This window comes from Atta colombica, unplaced genomic scaffold, assembly GCF_001594045.1.
Source record: "Atta colombica isolate Treedump-2 unplaced genomic scaffold, Acol1.0 scaffold33, whole genome shotgun sequence".
In the NCBI taxonomy this organism is placed as follows: Eukaryota; Metazoa; Arthropoda; class Insecta; order Hymenoptera; family Formicidae; genus Atta; species Atta colombica.
In genome coordinates, this window is record NW_017259437.1 from 1,345,650 (window position 1) to 1,357,134 (window position 11,485).

At 31.8% G+C, this 11,485-nt stretch overlaps 2 protein-coding genes across 2 annotated transcripts in view; one reads left to right on the forward strand and one right to left on the reverse strand.

Moving 5' to 3' along the window:
- Nucleotides 1-802, reverse strand: part of LOC108690541 (putative ammonium transporter sll1017) — a 4,223-nt gene extending 3,421 nt beyond the window's left edge. Inside the window, exon 1 of the mRNA XM_018197881.1 lies at nt 89-802. Coding sequence (XP_018053370.1) covers nt 89-802 — 714 coding nt within the window. The remainder of the gene's footprint in view (nt 1-88) is intronic.
- A 2,424-nt stretch (nt 803-3,226) lies between these two features.
- Nucleotides 3,227-11,485, forward strand: part of LOC108690579 — a 20,728-nt gene continuing 12,469 nt past the window's right edge. The window contains exon 1 of the mRNA XM_018197953.1: nt 3,227-3,464. Within this exon, the coding sequence (XP_018053442.1) occupies nt 3,360-3,464 (105 nt within the window). The 5' untranslated portion in view covers nt 3,227-3,359. The remainder of the gene's footprint in view (nt 3,465-11,485) is intronic.

Here is an 11,485-nt window from a genome sequence, read left to right on the forward strand (position 1 = left end):
TGAATATAATGTTAGATTATAAAAAATTAAGTATTTTTTATTCTATTAATTTTATTAATTTGACGGTCGCGTTCAGCAAGATATTTACTTGAAGCCCAGTGAAGATTAACAGTAGACCTCCGAAAACGTTCCGAGCAGAGCCGAGGATGGTGTTCGCGCCGTCCAAGTTTTTTTTCAATCTGAACATTCTTCTGCCAAGAATGATGCATCCGATCAGGCCTGAGAGTCCTCCGATGATGTGAATCACTGCTGCACCAGCTTGATCCTTGAAGACTACCATCTTTCCACCTAATTCGTTCTCCGCCATCCATCCTATCCATGCCCAATGGATGAGCAATGGTTGGATCAGACCTGACAAGAGGATGCTCACCAGCAAGTATCCTGCTATATGCATCCGGCCTGCGACGGCGGTGGTGCAAATCGCCGATGCGATTGCCACTGCCTGCCATCCCACGATCGCTTCGTTCTTGTCAATCGTTGGATCACCGATCCAATGACCCGCGCCGATCAGACCAATGATATCACCGTTATAAGCAACGAGAAAACCCGTTAGGAAATACATAACGGTAACGCAACACAGATCAACTGCATTTTGAAGAAGTATCAAATTAACGTTAATCGGCACACTGCCAATCTGAACGAGAACAAAGCCGATGCGCAGCAGAATTGTCAGGACGAGACGAATTAGCGAATTCCAATGGAGATGTGTGGTAGAGACAGTATAGTTGCCGAATGTGTGAGGCTGAATGGCATAATCATAATAATTCTCGGCGTAAAAATAGTCTTTAGTAACAGACGACATTCTCTCTTCTCTTGAAATTGGGTGTCTCTTCTATATGTTATCACGTTATCACGTTATCATATCGTTGTTTGTCGTAGTCGAGATATGCTTCAAAATTTGATACATTTTTGCGTGCGGAGGTGACGTTTCTGTTGGGGTTGGAATGATTGACAGGAGATTGAAATTGCACCTAAATGAAAATGAATGAAATAGCGTGCATAGTTGAATTGTCTGTTGTTTTATTGAAAAGTATTGTATTAAAGTGATTTTACAGACTTCTATACAGAAGTATATAAGGTGCGTTCGGGAAGATACTTTGTCATTCTATTTTCATCATTTATTAAACGTAAAACAAAGATGAAATAACATAAACAGCGATAATAACATCTCCCCGAACGCACTTAATATAATAATTTTCTATGGCTGTGTTCCAAAATTGACTGCCAGTACTGAAAATCTATAGTGCACGTGACGTGAATTGTAGATTTCTAGCTCTGACAGTAAATTTGGAATGGAACGCAATCTATATATAGAAGTCTGTAGATGATACCAAAGCTGCGTTCAGGAATATATACACCAAATGCTTTCAAGTATCATTATATTATGCTCGTTATTCATCGAAGATTGAACAAAGATAAATTGATATCTGAAGATACTCGATATGTATTCCTGAAAGCAATTTAAATTATAGATCATTAAGAAAAAAGTGTAAAATTATTTAATACTTGTTTGTGCGGAATAGTCGCGGAGAAACATACTTCCGTTCATTGATTTGAAACTGCAAAGTGCAAATCAAACATGAAAATAAAAATCGGATAAGAATGCCTCGCGAAAGTAGATTTGTATTCATCGAAGTATCTTAAGACAAAAAAAATAAAATAAAAAATATCTAAATCAGGGTAAGTTAATATTTTTTTTAAACTAAATTAAGTTAAAGTTAATGGCTTATAAAATTAATAAAATTAAGTTAAAAGTTGAAAGAATAAAGAACTTAGTAAAAGTTAAGTTAAGATTGAATTAACTTAAGTTTAAAAAAAGTTAATTTAAAAAAAATTATTTTTGAGATTAGAATGTCCTAATTTTTCTTATAATGAGATTAAAATAATCTTTAAAGTAATCACTTACAAATATAGATTATTAGGTAAATTTAATTTTATATTCACATGTAAGTTACTTATATATAATAAGAGACGCTATAAAGCGTTTTCGTAGAATCTTGCAAAAGAGAAGGGTATATGTTTGCATTATTTCTCTTTCTTTAACTTTTATCTAACTTTCTTTAACTTCTAAAACGACTGCTCATGCATGTTTACGACTAGATATTTGTTACAAAGATAAACGTAAAATATGCAGTACTGTTCTACAACAATTCTTGATCTAAGGTTCATTTCATGTTGCTAAAATATAACATTTATGACCTAAAATTAGTGTGATTCAAATATAAACAAGAATTGATAAAATGAATGACAAAACCTAGCGAATCAAAACTGACTACCGTGTGCGACTCTTATTATAGAGTCTCTCATCATAAAATCATTTTTCTAAATTAATTCTCTAATGTTTAAGATTTTATAGAAAAAAAATATTAGCATTAAGAGAGGTAGAACAGTTATTAATTTAAAAAAAGTTAATAAATTAAAGTTTAAAAGTAATTAAATGAAGTTAAAAATTAATGCATTTAAAATTAACTAAGTTAAGTTAAAAATTATTAACTTTTTAACTGTTTTCTTTTAATTATTAACGTTTTAACTAGTTACTACCCTGACTTAAACTTTGATTAAACTAACATAAAGAAATTTGTTTCGAAACTAATGTTAGAATCAACCTATAACAATAATCCATTGCATAACATTTTTTTATTTTCTGATCGAAACTGTAAATATTGGATATTGTTTTTAAAAGTTTTCCATTTTATTAAAATAAAAAAAAAATTATAGAATTTCCAACCGACGTGTCGCGTCAGTTGGAAATTTTTTATTTTAAGAAAATGAAAACTCTCAAAAACAATATTCAATATTTAAAATTTCGACTAGAAAACGAAAAAACAACATTACTGCAGTGTTCTGCAATTTATATGAATCATTCTCTCAATGTCGGGAACTCGCACATATATGCATATACGGTATGACAACGGAGCACGTTAATTCCGAGAACAGCGTTTCCACGTGCGACGATGTCTCCGCGGTCCATATTTAGGAAATAGAAACGAATCAACCGAATAGTGATTCCAAATGTACCGCTAATAGGAGCGTCAACGCTGTTCGACTCAGTTCGACCAATACGCGTCGAGCGCGCATGCACGTCGTCGACGCGCATGTCACGTCGTTGGCCGCCGCAAGGTCGGGGTCTCGGGATCCGCGCGCGCGATATCGTCTGCCCCTGCCGCGGCCGCGGATGGTAGTGTCGAGTGCGGTAGTCGCTCGTAGCCGGTTGTCGGTTCGTTCAAACCGCGTGACGCGGGTGGCAGGCGGGAGTTTGTTGTCCCAGTCGACTCGTGCGTGAGGGAAGAGTGAACAGCAAGTGATCCGCGCGTCGGAACGTCGGACGGTGCGCCCGGCTCTTTGACAGCGGCGTCGAAATGGCAGCGGTATCGTTTCGGGCGATATTCGTCGTGAGGTGGTGCGAGATGAGCCGCGTGCTGACTGCCACGTCTTACCTGACCACAACGAGGCGGTACCGAAAGGTGAGAAAATGCACGTTGACAACGCAGACAACATAAAACGAGCGAATCACACTTGGGCTACGTTCAAATTCCTACATTTTTTTATCTGAGTGCCACCCAGGTATCATTTTATATCCTTGTGTTTATTGATATTAAATAAAGATAAATAATGTCTGGAAAGCAGGATGGGAATCTGAAACGTACTCTTGCGTGTCGCGCGATCTGCGGTGGCCTTTCGGTCATTCCGCTCGATGGAAATCTCTTTCCTCTCCCTGTTTTCTCTCGGAGTAGTCGGGAATATTTATTCGGAGCATATGTGGAACTATACAAGGGATCGTGTGACAGGGATCGGCGATATACATTGGTTATCTCAAAGCCGGCGGACATTGGTTTATTTTGAATACATACGCGTGCGGATTAAATCGAATTAATTGATATTACGGAGCTCAGGTGTTCACTCCTCATGGCCCCTATCCTATTCGCAATCGCGATAGCTGCGTTAATGTTACATGAGGTTCCCGAGATCCTACTTCTCCCACTCTCATCCATGCGAAGCGTACCCTGGCTCCGGTACGAGTCCCACCTTCGAGTCGTTTGCGTGTACAATGTACATTCAATAGCGTTAGCGGGTCTTTATCACACACGCGCTTTCTGAAAGCACGCGATACCTTTGGTATACCGCGCTTCTCTATCTGAACACAAGTACTCAACAATTGCAGGAAAGCCTATAATGTTAATAAAACCGGTAACAAGAGACGGACAAGAGATACCGGATTTGAACGAAGGAATTAATCGTTTGTGATTATTCTTCATCCGTTTTTAATTCTTAGAATTACAAAAAAAAAAGATGAAGAGATAAACCAAGATTAAAATTAAATTGATAGAAACGGATATAAAGTATTCTGGGAAAAATTGTATTTTCTTTTATGTTCTATTTATTTTTCTTTCGGAAATTTTTTGCTGCTCGCAGATTAAATGAATATCAGATTATATTTTAGTTAAATGATGTAAAGTATAATTATAATTCCGATACGCGATATCGAATGTATGTGTTATTCGACTCCGCTATATTGTGAGAAAAATGTACTAAATTTTAATAAATATAATATTTGTTCGAATAATAGTAGCTAAATATTTACTAAATGTATTCATTTGGTACATGAATTATTAATTCGATATAACTTTCATTATTTTTATTTAGTAAAAATTTATTTACCGTAAGTAAATGTTAAATTAATACTGATCAGAGAAATATTTAGTAACATTTAGAATATTTTTTAGTATGATGACTTTATATTATAATGTAATTTGTCGCGTAGGATGAGAATTAATAATTTCGAGAATAATATAAAGCGAGAGACACATTTGTTATTTAATTATTTATTATCGTGGACATGCATATGATCGCTTTAAATTATTTGGTAATTATAAAATGATAAACATACATGTTCTTAGCAAAATTAACGCGAAACATTTGTAATATATGTTATTAAAAAAAATTAGAAATTATTTCTAATTTTAACGTATATCTACTGTTAAGAAATCTAATATCTATAATAGATTAAAAAAAAACAACATAATATATTCTTCTTCTCGTTTCTTTTTAAAAGAATTATTATTTAAGAAATTTGCATTAATTTCGCTATGTTTGTGCGTATTAATTATGAATGTAGGAACAAAAGTAAACTGATAGTTTATTTTTTCTTATTGAGAAAAATTAGAACAAAAAGCTGCAAAAGCTGCAAAGCTGTTTCTAAGTATTTACATCGATAATATTATAAATATTAAATAGTCAAATTATTTTGTGCCATGTATTTGCTTAAAATTAATTAACTAGTACGTTTAGTACCTACAAGAACTATATCAGTAACTTTCGCAAAAAAATTTCATATTAAAATGTTATCATTCTTCTGATTACTGCACACAAATGCGGTTATAAGATAAAAAGCAAATCATACACATCCTGATGCGTATGCGTCCACCGTATGCGCACTGTGCGATCACATCTGCAGTATGACAGCATTAATTACCATAACGCTTAGTAATTAAAGAAATTATAAAATTATAACGGAAATTATATAATTATAGAATAAAATGAGAAAAAATATTGCTGCAATTTCTAGTTCTCATTATTTTAATTCCGATATAGAAATATACTTCAATTATATGTGATTCTTAATTTAACATTAATATTGTTTTTATATATTTTGTTTATAGGAATTATAAGATAATAAAACTGCATTTACACAAATATGATAAATTAAAACGGTAATAATATATTTACTTATAATATAGTTACTTATGAAACTAATGATTAAGATGAAATGATTAAAATGAATATGAGAAATAATTAGAGAAGTAGAATAATAATATGAATATTATATTATTATAAATATTGTCATTGCTTTATATTAAATTTTAATATAGATGTCAACTTCATATTAATATACAATCCAGCCTTTTAAATCAGCATCTATATAGTCATTTATATTTAGCACGCCATCAATCGATTTTTAACATTTTTTATAGCTTAAAATAAACCGCCTTCGCAAACTATCATCGAGCAAAATGCAAAAAATATGACGTTTAAAGTAAATAAACAGCTGCATGATTTAGACAGAAAGAATAATTTTATTAAAGTATTTAAAAATTTAGGTATAGATCTGAAAGTAATTTTGTTGACCTATCAAAATAATTATGAAAGAAATTCAAGCATGAGGAGTAATGATGCAAAAAGTTTTAACATTCTAATAAGCAGTTTCGAACGTTTTATATAATTTTTTGCTGATTCCAATAAAATAATTTTAGATCTAGCTAAATTTTTAGATACTTCATCAAAACTTTCTGTAATGATATAAAATTTTTATAGATTCAACGAGATTCAGGATGAATTATTAAATAGAAACGGATTGAACGGATTGTTATTATCAAACATATTTTAGAATATCATATTTGTTTTCCTAAAGAATTGTGTAATCCAGTAATTTTTTTCGATTCTCCTTTCAGTGCTGATGTATAACGGGAATTCAATTTCTGCTCTTGGACTTTGATAGGAACATCCAATTAATAGGATGCTCGTGGTGAGCAATATATATCCTTGTTCTCGATGTAGATATTGCAATTTCGATAACCGAACCGATTTTCGATAAATTTCCCGGGCATATGCGTCTTCGGTACAAAAGCGAACCGTTTGTGCCCAAGTTGCGTTAAACGATCCCGAGTTCATCGTCGCCATGGGAAGAGAAACATTTTCCACGTGAAAAATACAGGTACCACCTATGCTCATAAATCAAATAGCGTCGCGCTTTAGCACCGACTATTGTGCTAATATTTCACTCGGCTCTTAGCAATGCTTCGCTGCTCGACCATTTCCTACGTATCTTGTACGTACAGATTAAAGTTCAGGGAGAAGCTCGAATACTTCGGTTAAAACGGATAAGAAGAAAAGGATGGAAAAATATAGATCAACATAGTGTGCTTAAAGTAGACGTGATCATGATACATACTGAAAAAAATTTTTGATATTTGTAACATGATATAATAATTATTATAATAGTAGTGTAATAATCATACATGTTATGTACTTGGAAAAACATTTTGCTTGAAATCTAAAAATTAATATAACTACAGATATATACCTCAGAATAATTTGCCATCAAAATAATTATGTAAAAAATAATTATGAAACAAACTAATGAGCAATATACTACAGAAATGTTTGATATTCTAAGCATTCAGTTTGAATCCTACGTAATTATTTTGATAATTCAACAAAATTTTATTTGTATATATACATATATAGAGCTAAATTTTTAAATACTTCAACATCACAATCATTTGTTCGTGTAATAATAATTATATTTATAATTCTATGAAAAAAATATAATTTAGTATTGAAACTTACTATAAATATAATTATTATTACTAACATTACAACAATAATAATCATAATTATAATACTAAAATAGGTCAAATACTGATAACTTTTTTCATCGTCAGTGCCTTTAATTTTTGTAACAATTAGTATCACTAATGTTTTTCGAGAGATCCGTTTTATTGCTTATAAATAGTAAATGTACACTATTATTAGCGACAATATTTTTGTATATTCTAATCCAAAATTTTTTTTTAACCACTGATTTTAACATTTTTAACGAGGAAAGTTTTTTAATATTCGTGTTTATAATTACAGTAAAATAATTTAAGCAAAGCTCCATTTTGAAAGTTATTACTGCTATTAATGTTAATAATTATAATTATATTTATATTTCTCTACCAAAAAGATATACAGTTGGTACCAAAAATGAAGTTATAAATTGTTAAATTTTTTTTCTAATAATTGTAACCATTTTTTAATATATAGAAATAAACTCGTAGCGTATAATGTTCGCATAAAATTTATGCGGAATTTAAAAAGTAAAGCGATGTGAAAATTAAATTAAAAATTTATGCAGAATAAAATAATGGAGAAAGATGGAACATATACACGTATGAGTAACATAGGTAGTTTGTTTTTCATTTAAAAGTTGACATAGTCAAAATTAAAATAAAATAAAAAGTGATACGTAATTAATGTATACTGAAAAATGTGTAGAACTTTAAATATGTCATATTTCTGCGTAAACTAAATATGCTGTTGCTCGCATTATCTAACTCGAGTTTGTTCGTGTTAGCACAATCTAGCTATGATCCAAATTTCTACAAATTACGCTAACTTTAAGGAATTTTAGGATCGCCGAGATACTTCATATACACAGGTACTTCATATGCGCTTACTACATACGTCAATAACGTTCTTTTTTCATATCTCTTAGGTATAAAGATAAATGTCAAGTGAGATAAATCTAGTCGCAGGCTGCCACGAGCTTCTCGGCATTTATAAATATTCAGTGTTCCTCAGATCGTCACACCGAAAATATACCGTATTCCTGAGACTTATTTTGACCTCGAAAACATTCCATGAATTGCTCTTTGTCGTTGATTTTATTCTTAGGATAGCAAAATCTTAGGATAGCAAAATAACATTTTCGAAGGGTTAACTTTTAGGCGAAGCCTTGCATATGTGGATATAATATTTATTCGGAATTCTTTTTCATACCAAAATTATAACCTTTTATGTCATCGCTCGACTCGAGAATTTTCATTGACAAATTTGGTCTCATAGAAATCGAATTTATTGTCAGCTTTTACGAATTTAAAAATCTAAATGCAAAATCTAGATATAATTTGAATATTTTAGGTGAAAGCCTCAGTAAGTTTTTAACTTGGATCTTTTTCCCTTTTTCAATTTTGACCAAGAAGATAAATTATGTAATTAATGATACAACAGGGCATCATAAAAAGTTTCATCGATAGCTTTTCTTTTATTCTTGTTCTTCCCTGCTTGTATTAAAGCCACAAACTTCTATAGTAAAGAAGCTGTGGTTAAAGCACATAAATTTGCGTCAAGTTCTAAAAAGAGCCAGTATTGCACAATTTTATTTAAGTATATCAGCATTAACTTTCTCTACTGTTGCATAAATTCAGTGATGTGTAAAATGCAAGTTTGTAAGAAATCTTGGAATGATATATATTTCATTTCAATGACTTATCGTTCGTGATACGCACGTTATGTCATTACGTCAGATGGAGCCTGACGTTTTTTCAAGGCGCATATTTGGTTGGTATTTCATTGAGTCGTTACGGATTCTCATTAACCTCCTTACGCGTCACCTGACATTTTACAACGATCACGTAACATATAATATGCCGTTCTTAAGACAAAATGCACGAATTCCAATATTTCCTTCCCATTCGTTTTACACAGAAAAAAATTAATGAGACAATGAACGAGACATTAATTAATAGATCGTGAAAATGTCAACCTAATTACTTCGAAGCTGAATCGATTTATTGTCCAATTCGATAAAAGATTTTACTTCTCTCAGCTTGGATTGCAATGATTGTCTCGATAAAATTACGGGTCAAGTGTCGGCATTTTGCGGACAATACCGTTCGAAGTGACAATTGTAGTGAGAAGCGCAAGACAATTTTAGTCAATCGATTTTCTGTCTATCTATTTTCGTCGCTACTAATACGTGTGCCTCAACATAACAGCTGATCCGTATAAATTTGTTGACTCATCTTAGGATCTACTGGAAGATATGACGAAGCATCATACGTTATGTCATTGCCGTCTGTAGATGAATAACAAGAATATAACGGTACTTATTTTCGTTCCATTTTATTGAAACTTTATTTTCCACGAATTGCTCGCATTTAAAATGTAGAGATTCTAGAACATGTGACATGTGAAGAGCATAAATCCTGGAAACTTCAACTGATCCACATAAATTTGTTGACTCATCTTAGATGACAGACCTACTGGAAAATGTGACGAGACGTCATATGCTATGTCATTGCGGTCACGTCCGTAGATAAATATCGATGTAACGGTATTTATTTTCACTCCATTTATTGAAACTTATTTTCTATGAATTGCTCGCATTTAAATGTAGCTTCTAAAGCGTGTGACATGCGAAGTCCTGGAAATTCATGCGATAATTGCTCATATCGGATTTAGTCTTCGATGATCTTTATATGTGTGCTTTTCTTGGAAAAAATATGATGAACAATTGCGCAAGCAGTACAGAGGAAATTGCTTATAAAGCTGTTAACTGATTAGATTTGAGAGATAATTAGTTAATTAATTAAAGTTAATTAAGTGTGAATAGAATGAATAACAGTATCGAGCTAATATGGAATGTGCGAAATAGTGTCGAATAATTACTATAGAATTCCTGTAAATCGATTTATGAACGAAATCAGCATGAATATTTTAATAATTCAATTGTGATTAATGTAATGTAATATTCTCAATTATTATTAGCGATGTATTCTCTCAGCGAACACATTTCCAGTTAACATTGGAATTGGCGACATAGCTTTCCATGCTGCTGACCTTTTTAGTGCAGAAATATTTCCATTTCAATTTTAAATTCAAATAAAATTCACGCGGTCCACAGTTGCGCACAGTTTGTAGATGAATTATTGGTTCATCGCAATGTACAATGATCTCGAATTCGTTTTCAATAACAAAGCACAAATTTGAAAAATTGTCCGTGTATTTCAGCAATGTTACGTCGATTTTTACTATGAAGATGTCATTCTATTTTTTCTGGATTAAATCTCATGTCTGCAAACGTTAATTAAAAATTTCTAGAGTCTAAGCGTAAGGCTTTAATTATTCTTTTCGACGAAAGAAAACGGCGAAAACAAATATGAGTACGAAAATTAACTGGTTTCTACAGAGACGAAATACGATATTTTTATAACCGACTCATTACTAGCTGAACTTTTTTCCTTTAAAGTTATAGAAACTTTCCACGGAGTTCCATTAACCTGCTACTAGATTCGATGAAAACTCATCATACAACCACTTGAACTGCACAGTCCATGTTTTTACTATGATACCTTTAAGTTTCTGAAACATTCCAAGTTTGTTGCATATTTAGAAGTTAAATTAGAAGCGGAAAAATTTGAAATGTTTCACCTTCATTTTTAACATTTTCTTTGATAACTAATAATTTTTTTTATCCGTTGTCAATTTGATTACTCTCACGTGTTTATCCAGCATACATATATGATGCTATACATATAAGCCAGATCTTATCTTGGATACATTACGTTTTATTCTGGAATAGCAATATTTTTAGAATAGAATTTTTATAAAGATAGAGTGCCATAAAACCTATCTAAGTATTATCAAGTCTGCGTATTATGAAAGATTACATGCTTATCTTTATGGAAAAATGATCTTGCTGAAGTATCTAAAAATTTAGTAGATCTGAAGATTATTATATTGGACTTAAAAAAAAGAATTATGTAAAAACTCAAGCATAATGAGTAATGCTACAAAGAATTTTGACATTATAGCAACTAGTTTGAGCGTTTTACATAATTATTTTGATAATCCAATAAAATTATTTTTAGATTTATATCTAGCTACTTTTGAGATGCCTTAGTAAAATTTTTCCCGTATTGAAACGAAATCCATCTTCCAT